The sequence below is a fragment of the Macaca fascicularis genome, chromosome 7 (genome assembly GCF_037993035.2).
Source record: "Macaca fascicularis isolate 582-1 chromosome 7, T2T-MFA8v1.1".
Taxonomy (NCBI): Eukaryota; Metazoa; Chordata; class Mammalia; order Primates; family Cercopithecidae; genus Macaca; species Macaca fascicularis.
Window position 1 is genome coordinate 58,721,679 of NC_088381.1, and position 24,305 is coordinate 58,745,983.

Consider the following 24,305-nt stretch of genomic DNA (forward strand, 5'->3'; position numbering starts at 1 on the left):
CACCTTACTGGAGCCTCCAGCTACTTCAGAGACTGGCTGCATGGCAGTGGGAAGGGAACAACCTTCTGTCATCTGTGTCTGAGATGACTTTGGTTGGAGGATACAGACTTGTGAAGGAAGGAGAAGGACTCATCTGCATAGCCTTGTGCATGCACAAGAGGCTACACCTCCCTGCATGTGGAAACTGAGATTGCTGTTCCCAGGTGCCATGGAAAGAAGAGAATGAGCCACTGAAATGTGGAGAACTGAGGGCCCAAGTGGGGACCCAGTTGGTTCAGTGTCTTTTGGTTAAGGCCTTCTATAGCCAACACTGAAACCCCCAGAGAAAGCATTAAGTATTTACAGCTAATCTGGGTGGGCGGGGCAGGGAGAGGCTCCACTTCCTATGATTCTCCTGGCATCAATTGGCTTTACAGGCCAAGCAGTTTCCAAGTTGTGCCTTGGACTCAGGACTTACAAAGAGGATTAAAAGAAAGACATTTAAAAATAAACAGACTTTAAGTCTACCAATGTGACAATTGAAATAAATGTAGAGCACGCCCAAGATGGCCGAATAGGAACAGCTCCAGCCTCCAGCTCCCAGCATGAGCGACACAGAAGATGGGTGATTTCTGCATTTTCAACTGAGGTACTGGGTTCATCTCACTGGGGCATGTCGGACAGTTGGTGCTGGTCTGCAGGTGCAGCCCGACCAGTGAGAGCTGAAGCAGGGTGAGGCATCGCCTCACCTGGGAAGCACAAGGGGGAAGGGAATTCCTTTTCCTAGCCAAAGGAAATTGAGACACACAACACCTGGAAAATCGGGTAACTCCCACCTTAATACTGTGCTTTACCAAGGGTCTTAGCAAACAGCACACCAGGAGATTATATCCCACACCTGGTCCAGAGGGTCCCACGCCCATGGAGCCTTCCTCACTGCTAGCACAGCAGTGTGAGATCAAACTGCAAAGTGGCAGCCAGGCTGGGGGAGGGGCGCCTGCCATTGCTGAGGGTTAAGTAGGTAAACAAAACCACCTGGGAAGCTCGAATTGGGTGGAGCCCACCACAACTCAAGGAGGCCTGCCTGCCTCTGTAGACTCCACCTCTGGGGACAGGGCATAGCTAAACAAAAAAGCAGCAGAAACCTCGGCATAGGTAAATGTCCCTGTCTGATAGCTTTGAAGAGAGCAGTGAATTTCCCAGCACGGAGGTTGAGATCTGAGAACAGACAGACTGCCTGCTCAAGTGGGTCCCTGACCCCTGAGTAGCCTAACTGGGAGAAATCCCCCACTAGGTGCAGACTGACACCTCACACCTCACATGGCTGGGTACACCCCTGAGACGAAGCTTCCAGAGCAAGAATCAGACAGCAACACTCACTGTTCAGCAATATTCTATCTTCTGCAGCCTCTGCTGCTGACCCAGGCAAACAGGGTCTAGAGTGAACCTCAAGCAAACTCCAACAGACCTGCAGCTGAGTGCCCTGACTGTTAGAAGGAAAACTAACAAATAGAAAGGACATCCACACCAAAACCCCATCAGTACGTCACCATCATCAAAGACCAAAGGCAGATAAAACCACAAAGATGGGGAAAAAGCAGTGCAGAAAAGCTGGAAATTCAAACAATCAGAGTGCATCTCCCCCTCCAAAGGAAAGCAGCTCATTGCCAGCAACTGAACAAAGCCGGACAGAGAATGACTTTGATGAGTTGAGAGAAGAAGGCTTCAGTCTATCAAACTTCTCAGAGCTAAAGGAGGAACTATGTAACCAGTGCAAAGAAACTAAAAACCTTGAAAAAAGATTTGACGAATGGCTAACTGGAATAACCAATGTAGAGAAGTCCTTAAAAGAACTGATAGAGATGAAAACCATAACACGAGAACTACGTGACAAATGCACAGGCTTCAGTAACCAACTTGATCAACTGGAAGAAAGAGTATCAGTGATTGAAGATCAAATGAATGAAATGAAGAGAGAAGAGAAGTGTAGAGAAAAAAGAGTAAAAAGAAAGGAACAAAGCCTCCAAGAAATATGGGATTACGTGAAAAGACCAAATCTACATCTGATTGGTGTGCCTGAAAGTGAAGGGGAAAATGGAACCAAGTTGGAAAACACTCTGCAGGATATCATCCAGGAGAACTTTCCCAACCTAGTAAGGCAGGCCAACATTCAAATTCAGGAAATACAGAGAATGCCACAAAGATACTCCTCAAGAAGAACAACTCCAAGACACATAATTGTCAGATTAACCAAAATTGAAATGAAGTAAAAAATGTTAAGGGCAGCTAGAGAGAAAGGTCGGGTTACCCACAAAGGGAAGCCCATCAGACTAACAGCAGATCTCTCGGCAGAAACGCTCCAACTCAGAAGAGAGTGGGGGCCAATATTCAACATTCTTAAAGAAAAGAATTTTCAACCCAGAATTTCATATCCAGCCAAACTAAGTTTCCTAAGTGAAGGAGAAATAAAATCCTTTACAGACGAGCAAATGCTTAGAGATTTTGTCACCACCCGGCCTGCCCTGCAAGAGATCCTGAAGGAAGCACTAAGCATGGAAAGGAACAATAGGTACCAGCCATGCAAAAACATGCCAAAATGTAAAGTCCATCGATGCTAGGAAGAAATTGCATCAACTAATGAGCAAAATAACCAGCTAATATCATAATGACAGGATCAAGTTCACACATAACAATATTAACCTTAAATGTAAATGGACTAAATGGTTCAATTAAAAGACACAGACTGGTAAATTGGATAGAGTCAAGACCCATCAGTTTGCTGTATTCAGGAGACCCATCTCACATGCAGAGACACACATAGGCTCAAAATAAAGGGATAGAGGAAGATCTATCAAGCAAATGGAAAATAAAAAAAAAGCAGGGATTGCAATCCTGGTCTCTGATAAAACAGACTTTAAACCATCAAAGGTCAAAAGAGACAAAGAAGGCCATTACATAATGGTAAAGGGATCAATTCATCAGGAAGAGCTAACTATCCTAAATATATATGCACCCAATACAGGAGCACCCAGATTCATAAAGCAAGTCCTTAGAGACTTAGAAAGAGACTTAGACTCCCATACAATAATAATGGGAGACTTCAACACTCCACTGTCAACATTAGACAGATCAACAAGACAGAAAGTTAACAAGGATATCCAGGAATTGAACTCAACTCTGCACCAAGTGGACCTAATAGACATCTACAGAACCCTCCACCCCAAATCAACAGAATATACGTTCTTCTCAGCACCACATTGCACTTACTCCAAAATTGACCACATAGTTGGAAGTAAAGCACTCCTCAGCAAATGTACAAGAACAGAAATTATAACAAACTGTCTGTCAGACCACAGTGCAATCAAACTAGAACTCAGGCCTAAGAAACTCAATCAAAACCACTCAACTACATGGATATTGAACAACCTGCTCCTGAATGACTACTGGGTACATAACAAAATGAAGACAGAAATAAAGATGGTCTTTGAAACCAATGAGAACAAAGATACAACATACCAGAATCTCTGGGACACATTTAAAGCAGTGTGTAGAGGGAAATTTATAGCACTAAATGCCCACAAGAGAAAGCAGGAAAGATCTAAAATTGATACCCTAACATCACAATTAAAAGAACTAGAGAAGCAAGAGCAAACACATTCAAAAGCTAGCAGAAGGCAAGAAATAACTAAGATCAGAGCAGAACTGAAGAAGATAGAGACACAAAAAACCCTCCAAAAAATCAATGAATCCGGGAGCTGGTTTTTTGAAAAGATAACAAAATTGATAGACCACTAGCAAGACTAATAAGGAAGAAAAGAGAGAAGAATCAAATAGATGCAATAAAAAATGATAACGGGGATATCACCACCAACCCCACAGAAATACAAACTACCATCAGAGAATACTATAAACACCTCTACGCAAATAAACTAAAAAACCTGGAAGAAATGGATAATTTCCTGGACACTTACACTCTCCCAGGACTAAACCAGGAAGAAGTTGAATCCCTGAATAGACCAATAGCAGGCTCTGAAATTGAGGCAATAATTAATAACCTACCAACCAAAAAAAGTCCAGGACCAGACGAATTTCACAGCTGAATTCTACCAGAGGTACAAGGAGGAGTTGGTACCATTCCTTCTGAAACTATTCCAGTCCATAGAAAAAGAGGGAATCCTCCCTAACTCATTTTACGAGGCCAACATCATCCTGATACCAAAGCCTGGCAGAGATACAACAAAAAAGAGAACTTTAGACCAATATCCCTGATGAACATAAATGCAAAAATCCTCAATAAAATACTGGCAAATCGAATCCAGCAGCACATCAAAAAGCTTATCCACCATGATCAGGTGGGTTTCATCCCTGGGATGCAAGGCTGGTTCAACATATGCAAATCAGTAAACGTAATCCAGCATATAAACAGAACCAAAGACAAAAACCACATGATGATCTCAATAGATGCAGAAAAGGCCTTTGACAAAATTCAACAGCCCTTCATGCTAAAAACTCTCAATAAATTCGGTATTGATGGAACATATCTCAAAATAATAAGAGCTATTTATGACAAACCCACAGCCAATATCATACTGAATAGGCAAAAACTGGAAGCATTGCCTTTGAAAACTGGCACAAGACAGGGATACCCTCTCTCACCACTCCTAGTCAACATAGTGTTGGAAGTTCTGGCTAAGGCAATTAGGCAAGAGAAAGAAATAAAGGGTATTCAGTTAGGAAAAGAAGAAGTCAAATTGTCCCTGTTTGCAGATGACACGATTGTATATTTAGAAAACCCCATTGTCTCAGCCCAAAATCTCCTTAAGCTGATAAGCAACTTCAGCAAAGTCTCAGGATACAAAATCAGTGTGGAAAAATCACAAGCATTCTTATACACCAGTAACAGACAAACAGAGAGCCAAATCATGAATGAACTACCATTCACAATAGCTTCAAAGAAAATAAAATACCTAGGAATCAAACTTACAAGGGATGTGAAGGACCTCTTCAAGGAGAACTACGAACCACTGTTCACTGAAATAAGAGAGGACACAAACAAATGGAAGAACATACCATGCTCGTGGATACCAAGAATCAATATTGTGAAAATGGCCATACTGCCCAAGGTAATTTATAGATTCAATGCCATCCCCATCAAGCTACCAATGACTTTCTTCACAGAATTGGAAAAAACTGCTTTAAAGTTCATATGGAACCAAAAAAGAGCCTGCATTGCCAAGACAATCCTAAGCCAAAAGAACAAAGCTGGAGGCATCACGCTACCTGACTTCAAACTATACTACAAGGCTACAGTAACCAAAACAGCATGGTACTGGTACCAAAACAGAGATATAGACTAATGGAACAGAACAGAGCCCTCAGAAATAATACCACACATCTACAGCCATCTGATCTTTGACAAACCTGACAAAAACAAGAAATGGGGAAAGGATTCCCTGTTTAATAAATGGTGCTGGGAAAATTGGTTAGCCATAAGTAGAAAGCTGAAACTGGATCCTTTCCTTACTCCTTATATGAAAATTAATTCAAGATGGATTAGAGACTTAAATGTTAGACCTAAAACCATAAAAACCCTAGAAGAAAACTTAGGTAATACCATTCAGGACATAGGCATGGGTAAGAGCTTCATGTCTAAAACACCAAAAGCAACGGCAACAAAAGCCAAAATTGACAAATGGGGTCTAATTAAACTAAAGAGCTTCTGCACAGCAAAAGAAATTACCATCAGAGTGAACAGGCAACCTACAGAATGGGAGAAAATTTTTGCAATCTACTCATCTGACAAAGGGCTAATATCCAGAACCTGCAAAGAACTCAATCAAATTTACAAGAAAAAAACAACCCCATCAAAAAGTGGGCAAAGGTTATATGAACAGATATTTCTCAAAAGAAGACATTCATACAGCCAACAGACACATGAAAAAATGCTCATCATCACTCACCGTCAGAGAAATGCAAATCAAAACCACAATGAGATACCATCTCACACCAGTTAGAATGGCGATCATTAAAAAATCAGGAAACAACAGGTGCTGGAGAGGATGTGGAGAAATAAGAACACTTTTACACTGTTGGTGGGACTGTAAACTAGTTCAACCATTGTGGAAGACAGTGTGGCAATTTCTCAAGGATCTAGAACTAGAAATACCATTTGACCCAGCCATCCCATTCCTGGGTGTATACCCAAGGGATTATAAGTCATGCTGCTATAAAGACACATGCACACATATGTTTACTGCGGCACTATTCACAATAGCAAAGACTTGGAATCAACCCAAATGTCCATGAGTAACAGACTGGATTAAGAAAATGTGGCACATATACATGACGGAATACTATGCAGCCATGAAAAAGGATGAGTTCGTGTCCTTTGTAGGGACATGGATGCAGCTGGAAACCATCATTCTCAGCAAACTATCGCAAGAACAGAAAACCAAATACCACATGTTCTCACTCATAGGTGGGAAATGAACAATGAGATCACTTGGACACAGGAAGGGGAACATCACACACCGCGTCCTATTGTGGGGAGGGGATGGGGGGGCGGGATAGCATTAGGAGATATACCTAATGTAAATGACGAGTTAATGGGTGCAGCACACAAACATGGCACATGTATACATATGTAACAAACCTGCACGTTGTGCACATGTACCCTAGAACTTAAAGTATAATAAAAAAAAAAGAAAGATATGTAAAAGTAATCATTTATTTTTGGTTTGATTCTAAAAGTAGTATATACTCACTATGGAAAATATAGAAAATACAGAAAGATGTGAAAATAATAGTATCCATAATCTCATCACCCAAACACATTCTTGCTAATTCATGAGAGCAGGACCTTGTGTTTAATATCTGCTGTCACATCCTCAGTACTTGGAACAGTGCCTGGTACAGAGTAAGAGCTTAATGGACATTTGTTGAATGAATGAGTGTCACTGTTTTGGTATATTTATTTCCAGCCCCTTTCCCATGTATATTTTACATGATTGTAGTCAGTCGTCATCATCATTACAGAGTATCTTTTTTTTAACGTACTTTGATAACACAGGTATACCTATGTCACAACTCTTTACATTTTTTTTTTTTTTTTGAGACTGAGTCTCGCTCTTTCACCCAGGCAGATCCATACAGTGGCAGGATCTTGGTTCACTGCAACCTCTGCCTCCCAGGTTTATGCGATTCTCCTGCCTCAGCCTCACAAGTAGCTGTGACTACAGGTGCATACCACCATGCTAGCTAGTTTTTTTATATTTTTAGTAGAGACGGGGTGGTTTTTGCCATGTTGGCCAGGGTGGTCTTGAACTCCTTGAACTCCTGAGCTCCAGTGATCCCCCCACTTTGGTCTCCCAAAGTGTGGGGATTACAGGTGTGAGCCACCATGTCCGGCCTGTTTACAAACATTTTTAAAGGTGCTTAGTATTGCATGTATTGTGTATACATCATTTACTTATTTATGCTCATGTGGCTAGATATTTGAGATAAAATATCCATTTCAAAGATCCTTTGCACATAAGGCTTGCTACCCATGGATAAGTAGACCAATTGACTCTTTTACCAGGCTTTCTTATGCTCAATGGACCCTAAAATGTTAAAATCACATTCTATTTTTTACTTTCATAGTCTCACTGGATTGCATAAAGAAGTGAAAATAATGCCAGAGGGAGGTCATGAAATCAGAATCAGGACATTAACTTGTCAATCTATTGTAACTAAGAAATATCTTTTGAATATTGTGTTTTATGAAGCATTGAATTCAGAGAACTAGTCATTATGCTAAATTCTGACAATACAGAATCTCAAGAATTCAACTGAACTCAACTACTTTCTATATAGTCACTGCTTTCTCCCCTTTAAAAGAATTCCCTGGTTAGCCTGGTTAGAGAAGGTAATTTTGTCCAAGTTAATGTAGCACCATCTGCTGCTGAAAAGGAGTCCTTCAGGATGAGTTCTCTAGTTTTAAACATTGACTTGCATAAGCAATAAAAGGGAATTCACATGTGGTTTCTTGCAGGATCCCCTTGTGTCAGAACTGGAAACAATCTTTTTCAAAAACATTGAGTGGACTTCTGGCTCCAGATGGCGATAGAGTACACTTGATTAACTCCTCCAACTGTTAGAAAGTTCTATCAAAATTCAAAAGGAATATACAAATAGGGAGAAATGCATGTCAGAAACAGGAAACCATGGAAAAGGGCCCACACATTCTGAAACTCATGAGAACTTTCTGCACGACAAAGTGCAGGTAAGATTGGATTGAGGGAAGGGCTCATTAGCCTGCCATTGACCACATAAGACAGAAAAGCCAAGGGAATGAGGGAGACAGATTCCAGCAGAGCCCCTCAATACCTACCAGCTCACAGTGGCAGGGGCTGGAGCTGAGGGTGGGTTATTTGGGACATAGCAAGAGGCAAGCATAGATCCTCCCTCTGCTCTGGAAAATGCACCGGGTGCTGGGGTCTGCAAACCCTTGGCACATGAAATTAACCAGGCATTGCTAAGCCTGGCTTCTAAGAAACGCAGTTAAGTCATAGAGTTATAATAGAGCATCCATGTCTCCAACAAACTGTACCCTGAATCACTAAGTCCCAGAAAGCATTTAAGCCGTCTAGTTTCCAGGCTGAGTAACCAATATCCAAATATTCTATACCCAGCCAATCATTCACATTTGACAACCACAGAAAGACATTCCTAGCCATGCAGATATTCAGAGAGCTTTCCTGAAAGAAACTACACACACACAGACACACACACACAGATGCACACACACAGCATGTGCACACACATGCAAGAATTATGGTAGAGTAATAAAACCAATATAAATCAAGAATTAAGTAAAGATCATTGTGGCTAACAAAGTTACAAAATGGAATAATCAGAAAACGGCTTCAGGAAGAGAAATAAAGTAATTAATACCATCATCCTCATTATCAGTTTCTATCCCTATACCCATCCCTAAAATCTCAGGATGAGGAGAGGGAAGAAAGTAAAAGTTGTCTCAAAATCTCTTCTTAGATAAGGGAGAGTCATATTTTCTGTTTCCTTACTGACCCTGGTATGGCAATGAGTCCAAGTATGTTGTTTAATATACTGCTTACATACTCAATACTATAAAATATTTTTCTAAATTATTAGTATAAAAAGAGAGCAAAGAAAATTTGATTGGCTGGACGTGATGACTCATGCCTGTAATCCTTACACTTTGGGGGGCTGAGTTGGGAGGATCACTTGAGCCGAGAAGTTTGAGATCAGCCTGGGCAACATCATGAAACCCCGTCTCTATAAAACAAATACAAAAACTAGCTGAGCATGCTAGTATGCATCTGTAGTAACAGGTACTCAGGAGGCTGAGTGGGAGGATCTCTGGAGCCCAGGAAGTCGAGGCTGCCATGAGTCAAGATCATACCATCGCACTCCAGCCAGGCAACAGAGCACCACCCGGTCCTGTCCTGCTCTCTCTCTTTCTTTCTCTCCATATATATATATATTTGTGCATATACACACACAGATGTGCGCACACACACACAAGGATTATGGTAGTGAGTAATAAAACCAATATAACTCAAGAATTAAGTCAAGATCATTGTTGATAACAAAGTTATATAATAGAATAACAATCAATCAGAAAACTGTTTCAGAAAGATAAAATAATTAATACCATCATCCTCATTATTAGCCCATATCCCTACACCCATCCCTAAAATTCCAGGATGAGGACAGATATATAAATATATATATATACACACACATATATATATAGTAAAATCATAATACCCTTAATAATGCATGGATAGTTCAATATTAAGAAATCCATTTATATAACATATAACATTCATTCAACAAGTATTTGTAAGTGCCTATTATGTGCCAGGTATGGCAGAACAATGTAACTTGCTTGATCCTTCTCTCTCAAACACACCTGCCAGGCTCCCTATCCACATCACTCTCTAGTTCTTTTCTTCAGAGCACTTATCATTCTCTGTAATTATCTTTCACCTTTACTTTGCTTGTTTATTGTCAGTCATCTTTCACTAAAATGCATTTTCCCCAAGATCAACATCCTTGTCTGTCTTGGTCACAACTGTATGCACAATGTCTAACAAAGAACTTGACATGTAATAGCTCATGGAGTCATTCAATTTGTGTCGTATTAGTTTATTATTAATGTAATTTATTAATTCAATATTTGTAATTAAACAAATGAATGTATGTCTATGAGTGAAAGGATGATGGTGATTCTAAATCCCGGCTCTTATGGTGCTTATCATGTAGTAGGGGAGACAGACAATCTGAGTACTTCTATGATCAGTGTCAAAATCCAATTTTGCTGAGCAGTTTTCTATTCTAACTTGCTGAATAAAAAGACGGCAATTGTTTTGCAGGAATCTTCCACAGCTTCCTCTCGAGAAAAGCCTGGAAAACTAGAAGCACAAAGTAGTAACTTCCTGTTTCCTAAAGCCTGCCACCAAAGGGCACGCAGCAACTCAACCAGTAAGTGTCTCCCCAACACGTCTTCAGGAACAGGGTTCAGCTGCTCCTGGATAGCAGGAATATCAGGAGGAGGGTGGAACTCTTCTGGTCCAGGTGGACTAAACTGGCATTGGAGTCTGCTCACTTTCTTCATGGTGTGTGCATGCTCTGGCTAGCCAGAGCTCTGTGTGGTCTAGCCAGCTCTCCTCTTGGCTCCAAGTACCATGCTGGAAAGACCTGGGTGTGGGGAAGAAGAGACTGGGCTTTACTCCTGCTCTGTCTCCTGACATGCTCCTTGGTCTTGGGAAGGCTTCTGTCTCTCAGCTGCAATATGATGGAGGTTGAGGTTGGAAGATCTCATGATTTTTATTTGCTGAAAATAGAAGAGTGCTAATACAAAGTCAAGAAAATATGAAGAATGCAAGAATATAGAAAAACCTGAAGAAATTAAAATCACACCAAATCCTAATATTAGAGATCATCTATGTTAACATATTCAGTTATTTCCCTTCTATGCTTATATATACTATAAAAAACTTCACACACACACACATTTATTTATATATAACTATTTCATGTTATCAGAAACTCTTTTGAAAACACCATTTTTTAGTGGATCCATGGTATTTTATTGTATGAATTTATGAAATCTAGTTAACCAACTCCCTATTATTAGATATTTATAAAATCTACTTAACCAAATCCCTGTTATTAGGTATTTAAGTCATTGTCAGGTTTTCACTAGCCTAATCAAGTTGATGAATGTGTACATGAGATTTTGTCTGAGTTTGTGATGATCTTTCAAAGAAAATACAGAAGGCAGTGGCCTGGTTAAGAGCTCACATTTGGGAGCTAAGGCAGTTGGATCTGGGTCCTGCTTCCAGAACTAGTGACCTATGTGGTCTTGGGCAAGTCCCTTAGAATCTCTAAGTCTCATATTATTCTGCTGTACGATGCACCATCCTTAGTGATTTCCTAGTTTTGGAAATAAAAATATTTTTAAAAAGTTACTTGCTTTTTAATCATAAATTTTTACTTATTCTAGCATAATTTTCTAGAAATGGAATTTGGGGTCAAACGGTAGATGTAGTTTAAGGCTTTTTATCTGTATTGCCAAATTTCTGTAGCTACTATTCTTTCAATAATGTACATGAATACCATTTCTTCAATCACAGCCCACATAGGATTATGATTTTTAATAAATATTTGCTTTACAGTGATTTACAGATTTACAGGTATTTCTCCTTTCCCTTTCTTCCTCACCCATTCTTTGCTTTTTTACTGTTTTGTTTTGCACCCAAGACCAGCTATACAATTGGTAGGGCTCAGTGTAAAATGAAAATGCAGGATTGCTGTTAAAAAATATGAATCGTTTCAAAAAAGTAGAAGAAAATCTTTGAACTAAGTTGGGATTCTTCAATCACAGGGCCCCAGGTGACTGTGCAGGCCACGTGCCCCTGAAGCCAGGCCCACTTGCCCCCCGGGAGCTGACCCCCTTAGAGCTCCCTGGCTCCCTGGCATCCCCAGGGCTCCCTGGTTTTCTGGCTTCTGATTGAGCTCAGTCAATGACAGGCATCCATGGAGGACTGGCAGGGGGCAGACAGCCACCAGGGTGTTTCTTCCCCTGCTCCCCCTACCTTGGTGCTGTGACAATAAATTGTGTCAGGGTGGCCTGTCGGTTCCAGTGCCCACCAGGCTCTGGTAACACCATTTCCCCACCTTACTCCTTCAAGCCTGGGGTGGTAACAGCATCTGGTACCTCAATAGGCCTTTGTTATTTTTCTAACCCTTCCCGTCCCTCTGTGTCTGGCTCCTTTACCCAATTCTCAGAATCCCAACTGAGTGTGCCTTTTGTTTCTTCCCAAACCCTGATTGATGCACTGATAAAAATAGATGAACAAAAAGTACCTAGGCTGGGTGCCACAGCTTATGCCTGTAATTCTAGCCCTTTGGGAGGACAAGGCAGGAGGATCGCTTGAACCCAGGAGTTTGAGATCAGCCTGGACAATATAGTGAGACCACACCTCTACAAAATTTTTTTTTAAAAAAGAAAATCCACCAGGCATGATGGCTCATACCTGAGGTCCCAGCTACTCGGGAGGCTGAGGTAGGAGGATCCCTTGAGCACGGGAGGTTGAGGCTGCAGTGAGCCATGATTGTGTCACTGCACTCTGGTCTGGACAACAGAGTGAGAGCCTGTCCTGCCCTCCTAAAAGAGTACCTCTTCATAAAGGTGAAGTTAAACATTCCTTCATTTATTTATTTTGTTTTTGGTGAGTTTGCCGGTTCTTTATTGGAATAATCATCTTTTATCATTAATTTATAAAAAGCCTCTTGGTTAAATTAATATTTGGCATCATACTTGTTGAAAATACTTTCTCCAGTTTGTTGTTTTATTTTAATTTTTTAACATTAAGGTTTTAATCTTTATGTAATCAAGTTTCCTGATCTTTTCTTTTCTAATGTGAAAGTTACTTCCACATTCAGATAACTATTAAGTCTATGATTATATATTCTTCTAATTTGTAAATGATTTATCTTTTTTCCCTCAAATTTACTGTATTATCTGTAATTTATTTTTGGTGTTTAATATGATGTAAGAATCTAGGTAGATTTTTTTTTCTAAATGAATAGAGAATGATCCTAGCATCACTTACTTATAATCAGTTCTTTTTACTTTGCCTTTTTTGTTTGCTTTGTTAATCTCATGCAAATGATATGCAGTTAGGTCCTTGAAAGCAAATTTGGCAATTTTTTTAAGAAGCGAAGCTCGAGGCCGGGCAAGGCGGCTCACACCTGTAATCTCAGCACTTTGGGAGGCCTAGGTGGACAGGTCACCTGAAGTCAGGAGTTCGAGACCAGCCTGACCAACATGGAGAAACCCTGTCTCTACTGAAAATACAAAATTAGTCGGGCGTGGTGGCACATGCCTGAATCCCAGCTACTCAGGAGGCCGAGGCAGGAGAATCACTTAAACCTGGGAGGCAGAGGTTGTGGTGAGCCGAGATTGTCCAACTGCACTCTAGCCTGGGCAACAAGAGTGAAACTCTGTTTTAAAAAAAGAAAAGACGCTCAGATAGTTGAAATCAGTGCTGTAGATCATATTTATTTTTACTTACCTCTTTTTATGCTTTTTATTTTGATGGTTCCTTGTCATTTGTTTGTTCTTGGCCTCTTGCTATAATGATTTTGAAAGGTTTAGTTAATTTTTGTCTCTACTTCTGATTTCCTTTAAGTTTTAATTAATTACCCAATTAAGTTGTATCAATTAATTAATACCTGACATAACATTTTCCAAATTGTCCCCCTCATGAAAGTTGAGGAAGTTAGGTTGGTATTATTCATCCCTTTTCCATGGATTTTTCCATTTTGTAATTCAACATAACTTTAAATTATAAACTCATGACAATATATAGCTCTAAATACAGCTTTTTTGTATATAATCATGACCATATATAGCTCCCCTTTCAAAAACTATTTTGCTTTGTTTTTTGCATTAGATTGTAATAACCGCTTTTCAATTAACTCACTCAACACTCTACACTTAACTGGTTTAAACTTCCCTCAATAGAGATGATAATTTTGATACATTTCCTAGTTGGCTGGAATGCATCAACAAGCAATGTTCAGAAACAGTGGGCAGAAGTGGGCACTGAAATCGACCCCAGACCAGGGAGAGTTTTGGGGAACCCACTCTGTCCTGAGTCTGGCCCACATTCCCACAGATCTGAATGCCTAGTGGGAAGTGGAGCCTCCACACAAGTGGAGCTGGGTGTGGCCTGAGCAGTTGCACTGGGCTCTCCTGTGGCTCTGAGGTCAGGTTGATCTGCTTTGTGAACCATTCCAAGTTGGCAGCCTGTTTGTTCATCCTCATTCCCTCTGAACCCAAACCATGCACCACAGCTCACCTTCAAGTCACAGGTCACTCCTGCACTGCTGTGGATGGAGGAAGTGCAAGGAGACTGGGATTCTGGAGGCCGGAATCTTCAGATTCTTTCTTCACTGATCTGGAACCCTCTGGGCTTCCATTTCCTCACTGATAGAGGAAGGAGTAACTCCAGCAGGGTTCCCAAAGGACAAATGATGAGCCGCCTGCATCACCTGCACAGGTTGACGAACATACAGGTTTCCCCAGACCTGACCCATGAAGATATAGATCAATAGGTTGGGTGGAGCACTGAAATCTACCTTTGGGTTAAACACTCCAGATAAATACAATGCACAGGCAGAGTTAGGACTAGAGGATCTCTAGCCTCTCCTCTCAACCCCCTTTCTTGATTCTGAATCGTCTCTTTGCAGCGTGTGGTTTTCTGAATCTTTTGGCTTCCTCTCCCTCCTGGTCCATCGGGGAGGATCTGGGAGCAACTGGTCCCTGTAACTCAGAGAGGGCCACCTACTCAGAGAGGGTCACCTACAGTTGAGGCAGCTGCTGGGAGCAGCTGTTCTTGAAGGGGCAGATTTCCCTAGCCACTCTCGGACCCAGATGGACTAAAACCTCTCCCTTCTTCACCTTGTCTTTCTTCCTTTCCTCATCCCCCTTTAGGGATCTCACACCCTCAGGGATGCCACTCCTCTTTTCTTCTCAAGCTTCCCTGGCCAGTGGCTTCCTCTCTTCAGCCTATAAATAAGCTTAAGTCTTTCCCATCCTGAAAATAAAAGCAAACCCAACCCTGCTCCATCCTGTGTTTCCTTTGAACTACCACCAATCTTAACTTTTCCTCTAGGGGAATTTTTCACAAAAGCCTGTCCGTTCACTCAAGCCTCCCTTGTCGCTCAGGACACTGGGCAAACCCCGCCCCTCTCCTGGCCTCTAGAGCGGAACTGCCCAATTAGCCACATGTAGTCTTGAGCACTTGACATGTGACTTATTCAAATAGAGATGTACCAAAAGTATCAAAGACCCACTGGATTCAAAGACTAAGTGCAAGAAGAAAAGGATGTAAAATATCTCACTAATAATTTTACATATTATTTCTATGTTGAAAGAACAATAGTTTAGATATAACAGACCAAATAAAATATATTATTAAAATTACTCTCTCCTGTTTCTTTTCACTTTTCAAATGTGGCTACTAGGAAATTTTTTAATTACATAGGTGGCTGACATTATATTTCAATTGGGAAGCACTGTTGTAGACAATGACACATTAAATCAGATCATCTGTGAAGGTTTTCCCAGCTGGATGTGGTAGGGTAGAGAAGTAGGGTAGAGTTCCCGGTTGGATGAAAGGAAGTCTGTGGTTTCCACAAAGTAGAGGAAGCCTGCCGCTTTGCATTTTTGCAGATATCCAAAGAATCAAGAGTTGTCTCCATGTGTGTATATCCTTGTGTGTGAGTGCCTGTGTAAGAGGCAGTCAGATAGGATCGCCCCTGCCCCTGTTCCTGCCAGGTCTCGCCTGTTTGTTCCTGTCCTGGGAAACCTTTGTGTTTTCCTCCTTTCTCTCCTCTCCTTGCTTGGGATTGAAAACATCGGGGCCTGGATCTGATGCAGCATTGTGGTTTCTGAGAGCTCAGCACACTGATTGACTTGCAGGAGATGCCTGTCAACTCTCGTTGCACTGAATGGAGGAAATGGAAGTGAGAGTTCTGTCTGCACCCTGCAGTACAGACAGCATGCGTGGAGATCATGAAAATGCTGCTCATGTCTTCCACGGCCACCTCTCCCCACCACGCACCTGGCACAGGGTGCTAAGTGGTTTACAGTCACACTGGCCCCTGGCTAATGAGGGGCTGGCAGTTGGTGGGGGCTGATATTGTTCTCAGTTGAACTTTGCATTTTGAGAGCACAAATGACTTCTTGCTGTTTTTCCTCTTCTGGTTTAGGTGTTAATCCCTATTGCACAAGAGAAATTGATTTTCCAATGACCAAGAAATCTGCAGCGTCCACAGACAGGCAGCCTTATTCGCTCTGTAGTAACAGGAAGTCCCTCTCTCAACAACTGGACTGTCCAGCAGGAAAGGCTGCGGTAAGAATACAAGGAGGGAAACTCGGAGAAGACGGGGAGAAGGGAGGGGCCCAACATTAACAGTGGCTGAAGAGGCCTTCCCAGTAATTTTTTGTCCGCAGAACTACAGAGGAGAGGGTCTGGCTTGGTAGCTACAAGAAGGTACAACCATCTCTGGGCCGAGAACCGCGTTAGAAATAGTCATCCATTGAGCGCCCCCTTGTGCCAGGCACTTGCAACTGCTGCCACGTGTGTGCTATTAAGAGCTAACACGTAGAGAACACGGCACGTGGGGGGACCCTGAACTATGGCTTTGCGTGGATCGCTTTATTTCATCTGCACATACTCCTAAGAGGTAGAAGAGGGAGCTACAGCTTGGACAAGTTAAGGGATTTATGTACGTTCACATTGTTGAGGAAAAACAGGGCTGGGACTTCAAGTCTGATCTTTACGACTCTGAAGCCTATGCAAAGAGGCTTTTCACTCCTGTAATACAGTGACTTGCTTTGCCAACATTGCCGCTAATTCTTAAAACAAGCTTAGAAAGGAATATGTTGTTGGCCCCATTTTATAGTAGGACACTGAGGCTTGGCAAGGTGAGCAGCTGAGTTTATGCATCTTAAAACCTATGGGACCAGAATTTAAACTGCCCTGTGTGCTCCTCAGTCCATGACCTTCCCACTACAGGTGTCAGCTTGCAGGCAGAGAGCTAAGCAGGTAAAGCACAGTGTACCCTACACACGTCCCCCGCAGCTTGCCTTTCAGCCCCAGCCAAAGCACGCTGTGCTGCACCCTGCCACTTTTGGTCACACAGCGCCCTCTGTCTGTAGCATCTCACCCCTCCTTCTCTGATCTCTATTTCTAGAAACTGCCCCAGCCTTCAAAAATCTTCCTAAGGTTCCCTTTCTCCTGGGAACGCTCCTGATCCCTCCAAAGGCGTGGACTTCACATTTTCCCAAATGCCCATCAGGAGGCAGCTGCACTCCTCTCACAGTGCTCGCGCAGCCTGTCTTGTGAGTGTCATTTATGTTAGCATTTCATCTCACCCACTGACTCTCCCGAGCGGGGGCTCTATGGTTGAGCAATGTTTCCCTGCATAGTACATAATAGATGCTCAGTGAATTTCATTTCTCTCTTTCCTTCCTTTCCTTGAGTCAATATGTTTTTCATTCCCAAACTGGGAGTGTGGTGTCCCAGTGTTAGAAGAAGATGGTTCCCTGGTGCCACCCTGAGCTGAGAACTTTCCCAGTCCCTGGTTTTCTGCACATCTGGGGTCATACAGGAGTACACTGGAGCCCTCCAATATCTACAGCCAGCGCTGGGTCCCTGAGGATTGGGCCAGCGGGTACTTCCTGGGGGAAGCTGCCTCCTGTCTTTGCTGCCTCATGCACTAGGATCCAGGTCCTTGGGAACAGGAAGCCTACCTGGCCGGCAGGGATGGGCTAAATGTTAGCCAGTAGTAGCTGCCTGGAAGGCTGTGTTGAAAAGAATTGAAGCTCTGCTTCTCATTCACAAATAGTTAACTGCCTGTCTGCCTACCCCAAAATTACATTCTGAGTTTTGAAGTCTTTGGGTTCTGCCCCCTTGCCCACCACCTTCTGCCTGGCACAAGGGGAGTTCTCAGTAAATGTGTCTTGGATTGAACATCGTCTCAGGGCATTCTTGGTAGCTGGCTTCCCAGATTCTGCCTGAGACATCAGTTATGAGGACTTGTCCTGGAGGCAGCGTGTTCTGTGACATTAACCTGGGCCTACTTCCTTGACAAACGTTGGTGAGCCTTTTGGCTGCTCATCTACATTAGGCTCAGCAAAACAGGCTCCTAGAACCAAGGAAGTCCCTCGCCACCAGAATCCTGCCCACACCCCACTAACCACATTCTGGTCATTATGCTGCCTGCCCTTAGAAGAAAGAGGACTTGGTTCCTCTCTTTGGCTGGGCTTTTCCCCTTCCTGGTGAGGCGGGTGCTATTGTCCTATGTGGTTGATCTTCTGCCCACTCTGGTTCCTTGTTGCAGGGAACTTCAAGGCCAACACGGTCCCTGAGCACAGCTCAGCTCGTGCAGCCATCTGGGGGCCTCCAGGCTTCAGTCATCTCCAACATCGTGCTGATGAAGGGCCAGGCTAAGGTGAGAAGGGATTGTGGCCAACAAGAAGTCCTGGGGAGCAGCAGCAGTCTCCAAGGAGCTACTGTGTCCAGGAAAGGATGGGAATAGGACTACTGGGGTGTCCTGGCACATCAGAAGAGACAAACACAGAGCGGCTAGTCTTTCAAAACTCACAACTGGCTGAGTTCAAGCAGCACACATTTTTCTAACTAGACAAAGTGATCATTTTCTTGTAAAGGATGCCAGTCCCTGCCAGCTGCCTTAGCACTTTCAAAGCTTGTTCTCTAATTCATTCCTGGCACAAGTTTCCAAGACTTAATTTTATCTGATACATAAATCCAAATTGTTTACATAGATTTCTGGATCCTGAGTTTGCCTCTGCCATTCAGATGTTGGCATAATAAAGCAGGGACCCATATATTAATTTATAAAAACATATGCTACCTATTACATGTGGAAATCCAGTGGTTGATAGTGCTTTTGGCTGTCAATTGGAGCCTCCAGAAGAGTCAGAACTAACTCTACCTCTCTCAAGATGATGAAGCATCGTACTGATCTCTGCTTCACAATTGAGATATGTCCAAAGGGGATCCGAAAGCATTGGTGGTGGTGGTGAGGTAGGGGGTGTACACATGTTTGCACTGCTCCCAGAACATGCCACCCTGTGCTTGAGGTTGACTGCGAAGTTCTCAGGCCAGCCCGAGCAGCCCAGGTGCTAAAATAATGAAAGGGTGGTTTCTTTATGTAATATATTTTTTGTGTGTGGTATGAGGGGAGGACCTAATTGCTACTTACGGTCTGTCCAGTGGGAGGGGCCCCACCACACACCTCCAGTCCTCTTTCCCTCCATCTCCTGTTCCTTCTGTCTCCTGGGAGCTTAGCAGGAAATAAAACAGAAGACAGACATGAGAGATGCTGGGATGAATGCTCCTCTCATCACAAGGGAGTAGCTGTCTTCTATGCTGACTTTCTCTGAACGACCCCATTTTCTGGTTAGTAAATCACAATGCTTTTTCCCCTTGAATTTAGGTAGAAGTAATTTTTTTAAAATTGACTTTTAAATTGTTTGCAGTGCCCAAAAGAAGGTGAAATGGTAAAGGCCACCAAAACTCATGCAAAGATGACCAAAAATGGTTTAAGTTATCTTGGTGTGCACAAAATGTGCATTCCATGAGTAATTTTTATGAGGCCGGGGGATGGAAGAAGATGAATCATTTGATATAGAAATCCTCATGTACAGAGCAGGGATGATAAGTTCAGAAATAAAGCAGGCTTCCCACTATCTGGCGATACAACCTACACCCCAAGATCTCGTCACTAACAGGATGACAAGTAGCAGTGAAGCAGGGGGAGGAGGATTTAGAGCCAGAAGAATCAGCAAGTGCTTGAGGTAGAGTCAAAAGCAAATCACACAATAAAACCAACCACCGAAACCTGGGCATTGTGCTGTGGGCTTTGCAATGGTAATTCCTTTAATCCCCACAACAACCCTCCTATTATCTCCTTTTATAGACGTGGAGCCGGGTGCACTGGCTCACGCCTGTAGTCCCAGCACTTTGGGAGGCCTTCTGTTTGAGTCCTGGAGTTGGAGACCAGCCTGGGTAATAGAGTAAGACCCTGTCTCTACAAAAATAAAATAAAGTAAAATAAAATAAAATAAAATAAAAATTAACCCAGTGTGGTGGCACATGTCTATATTCCCAGCTGCCCAGGAGGCTGAAGTGAGAGGATTGCTTGAGTCCAGGAATTCGAGGCCACAGTGACCTGTGATACAGCCACTGCACTCCAGTCTGGGCAGCAGAGGGAGACGCGATCTCTAATGAATATCTATGTGTATATTTTGTATATCGATATGGAGATGGAGGACGTGGGAGATTGCAGGGCTCGTCCAAGTTTACTTGGTTAGTGAGCAGCTGAACCAAGGCAATGACCCCAGGCTGCCTGACCCCTGGGCCTTGTTCTTAACCATGATGCCATCCTGGGTCCCTAGGGTGGGTGAGACTTTGAGTCTAGAGCAGCTGTCTCAGCCAGGATGAGGCTAGGGGCCCATAGAGGAGCCCTGAAGTGGCTCCTACCTCACCTTTTCCTAAACCTGTGCTACTCCCAGACACCATTTGTCCTGCCCATCCTGGAACACACACCACCTTCACCAGAGGCTTAGAATAGCTGCACATCCCCACAGCTCTCCCACTGACTCCCTACAGTGTCAAGAAGATGGCGGACAGCCTGCTGTCCCTGTGGCACGTGTTGATGCTCCTAATTAGCAGAGCGGCTATAGCCTAGAGTAAATTGCCCATGAGCAATGGGTCTGTTACAGCAGTGGCCATCACTTTAAAGGGTCTGTCTAGGAGCCAAGCTACTGGCCACTGCCTGGCGTGCTTGTAGGTTGGACCCCAAAACCTGGCCTCCAGGTGGCAGTTATGCCTTTATCCTGTAATACGTGCTTCTTGAGCGCCTGCCTGATGCCAGACACAGAAATAAGACGCATTTACTGTCTTCAGAGAGCTTATAGTCTAGAAAGCTGCTTATTAGACTCAAGCTATGCCCTTGAGGGCAGCATGGGGTACCTTAGTCCTCAAAAAAATTGAGCAAGCCATATGCATTTCCTATGCTGCTTTTCAGGTCTGCCAGGCTGTTCTGTGAACTCACTGGCAGATTTGCAGGGGAAGCTGTGCCCACCCTCCCTTCTCTTCCTGCTGTAGAGCTCACTCAACCTTTCCCTGGACTTCTTCCTGTCTGGCCTTCTCTCTACTGCCTCCTGGCTTCTCCCCAGCTGGGACTATCTGCTGAGCTATGAGTTTCTCCTCCCAGGGTCACCTGCACAATCCCAGCATATGTTTGTTGGCTCATGGGAATCACCTAGGACAATGGCAGATAGAGCAGGTGCAGGAGAGAGTGCACATGATTGGAGGGATGTCCATGAGAAGGGGATTGAAGAGGCCTTTGGTAGGAGAAGGGATACCCTTGTAAAGCTGCTACTATTATTACTCTCGTTGATATTTTTATGATTGTTGCTAGGTATTTTACTTTCAAACACAACCCTGTGAATTAGGTAATATTATCATTATTTTAAAAGGAGGGAAATTGAGGCTCAGAAGCAGAAAGTGATTGGCCCAGGATTGCCAACTGGAGGGACAGAGCCAGGGTGCTGGTCTCCATCCAGCCTCCCTCTGTGTGGGGAGCATCAGACTCCCACAAAAGCTCCAGACACTACCCAGCCCAGGCTGGCCTTCATGCCGCTGCTCTTGCTATTTTTGTTGTTGTTGTTAAGTCCTCAGACCTTTGAGACCAAAGGCACCTTCTCTCCTTCCCAATCCCTTTGTTCAAGGCTGAGGCAGGCCCTCAGAAAGCATCAGCCCAGTGAGAAGCATGGACTACTACCCCTAAATCAGACCTTCTCTTCTTTCCCCAGGGTCTGGGCTTCAGCATCGTTGGGGGAAAAGACAGCATTTATGGCCCCATTGGGATTTACGTCAAAACCATTTTTGCAGGGGGAGCAGCAGCAGCCGATGGAAGGCTACAGGAAGGTAGGCTTCCCAGCCCTTTTCAGACCATGGTGGAGGAAACAGAAGCAGAATCCAGAATTGCTGGGGCCATAGAAGATGTTGGGAAAGCAAAATGTGTCTTGAGCTGTCAGGACACGGCCGGCATGGATTCTGGGGTCTGCGGGCAGTGGGGACACAGCTCCCCCGAGGGGCTCTTCATTATGACTGGCAGGTTGGTTGTGTATGTTTGCACATGTTACCTGGTACCGTTACCCCTTAGCTGGTTGTGGTGCTAGCCTGGGTGGGACTGAAGTCTGAGGGGTCTGTTTCTGACCCTCCCCTCCTCTCACCCATTCTCTCAGCTGTCTTTCCTTTTCCATCCAAGATCCTGTCTCAGTTGTTGGGATCCGTTAACACCCCCTCTCCTTCATTCTTCCTGTCCTTCCTAACCCACAACCATAGGGAAACCAGGTTCAATGCTTTCAACCCTTGTAACAGATGAGTCTGATAAACATTCACTAGGAGCCTACTGAATTCTAGGGTCTAGGAATAGAGAGAGAAACAATCAGGCATGATTCCTGCTTTGAAGAGCTCATAATCTGCCAGCCAGGGACCCTCTCTTCCACTCCCCACCCACCCTTCTCCCATTGACTCACCCCCTCTCAACTATTTCATATCCTCACAGTACAGAAGTCTCAGCCATCCTGGGAGTGAGGGGCCAGGGAAACAGCTGCCCGTCTTCTTGTCCTAGGGAGTCAGGTTCCCCCCCACCCCCAACTCCACCCTAAAGTCATGCATGGATTATTGAGCAACAGGTTTGGCCCAAAGAGATTGCCAGGTTTCAACTCAGGAGGCAAAGTTCAGGGGCTGGAAGTCACAGGGCAGAGAGTACCCACCGCAGGCCAAGGACTGGGTCATACACCAGAGGTCTGAAGAGAAGTAACTTCACAGCATTTTCACTCTTCTCTGTCAGTTCGGTTTCTGTAAGCTATGCTGGGAGCCTAACCACCTTTAATCATCTAACTTGCTTAGGGCAGAGTAGGCACACTACAGTCTGTGGGCCAAATCTGGCCCACCCACTGTTTTCAATATCTCATGAACAAAGAAAGGTTTTTACATTTCTAAATGGTTGAACATTTAAAAGTGTTTTTGATTCTTTCATGATATGTGAAAATGAAACAAAATGAAATCCAAATTTTAGTATCCATAAAAAAGCTTTCTGGGGACTCAAGCATACTCATCCACATACCCGTCATCCAGGGCTGCTTTCATGTTACAGCATAGTGTGGAGTGGTTGCAGCTCACAAAGATTAAAACCTTTACTATCAGGGTCTTTGCAGAAAAAGTTTACCAACCCCAGCACTATGCAGAATTACACACACAGATTTTAGGGTGTGGGCAATGAGGAGCCTCTGAAGGCTTTTATACTATGGGAGGGACTGTGACCAGGGTTTTCAGAGGCTTCAGGAAGCAGAATGTAGGATGAAGTGGGCCATTGTGAGCCCCAGACTCCAGCTCCAAGGACTGCCCAGAGGCAGTAACCCCGGGAGGAGAAGGGAGCAGATGAGAGAAGTGACAGCGCCTGAGCAGAGGTCGCAAAGGGCGGGTCAGGTCAGAGAGAACTGGAAGGTTTCTGGTCTTAGTAAACTAGAGAAAGACATTGCCTTACCTAGAGGAAGAGGCACTGGAGGAGGAGGAGGAAAAGGAAGGCAAACCAGATGTGTAAGTTTGAGTAGCAGAAGGGAGAGCGATGTCCCTGGATGACCACGAGGTGGCGCTGTCCAGCAGGGGAATGACATCCGTTCTCTCTCCGTTCAGGAAGACAGAAGTGAATGCAGACGTTTGGGAAACATGGACATGAGAAAAACAGCTGAAGTTACCGAGCAGATGTAGGGGGTCGAGAAGAGGGGAGGGCAGGGCCCAGATGCAGTTCTAGGGGAATAGCTAAATCAAGAGGGTGGTGGAGAGCAAATGTCAAAGAAAGGAAAAAAGAACAGTGGGATCAGAACTGGGAGAGTGTGCCATTGTGTGTTTTATTATCTTTTGTACTTTTCTGTGTTTAAACAAAGGGTGGGGGAAGGGTTGAAGTGGCAAGAAAAGAGAATATTGTGTTTTGCTTTCTTTCCTGAATGTGAGCTTGCCTGAGCCAACCTTTTTATTTTTTTCTGAGCATTTGCCTCCCTTAGTTAACAGCAATCACAAAAATTGAAGATTTCAATGAGTCAAGACTCTCAGCTAGTGTATGATCCCTGATTCTAGCCTCAAACATTGAACAAATCATCTTTTGTAACTTCTTTTAAAAGT

The 24,305-nt window shown here is 43.6% G+C and overlaps 1 protein-coding gene and 1 long non-coding RNA gene across 19 annotated transcripts in view; one reads left to right on the forward strand and one right to left on the reverse strand.

Annotated features, from left to right (window-relative positions):
- IL16 (interleukin 16) overlaps window positions 1–24,305 on the forward strand; it is a 129,437-nt gene that overhangs the window by 71,572 nt on the left and 33,560 nt on the right. For 10 of the 16 annotated variants that reach the window (XM_005560265.4, XM_005560266.4, XM_073996522.1 and 7 more), the window contains 4 exons: window positions 10,380–10,488; window positions 16,291–16,433; window positions 18,427–18,537; window positions 21,929–22,043. In XM_005560265.4, coding sequence (XP_005560322.3) covers window positions 10,380–10,488; window positions 16,291–16,433; window positions 18,427–18,537; window positions 21,929–22,043 — 478 coding nt within the window. Of the gene's footprint in view, window positions 1–10,379; window positions 10,489–16,290; window positions 16,434–17,277; window positions 17,426–18,426; window positions 18,538–21,928; window positions 22,044–24,305 lie in introns of those variants that run through there. The other 6 variants (XM_065548285.1, XM_073996519.1, XM_073996520.1 and 3 more) reach the window with 4 other exon arrangements.
- LOC102135217 (uncharacterized) lies at window positions 10,127–22,758 on the reverse strand. Of its 3 annotated transcripts, none has more exons than XR_010588196.2 (5): window positions 22,658–22,758; window positions 19,312–19,392; window positions 14,376–14,604; window positions 13,587–13,645; window positions 10,127–10,840 (listed from the first exon to the last, which is right to left on the reverse strand). It is a non-coding gene; the product is annotated as an uncharacterized lncRNA (long non-coding RNA). The 3 variants fall into 3 exon arrangements; XR_010588197.2 differs by having other exon boundaries at window positions 10,586–10,704; XR_012415249.1 differs by lacking the exon at window positions 13,587–13,645 and having other exon boundaries at window positions 10,127–10,704.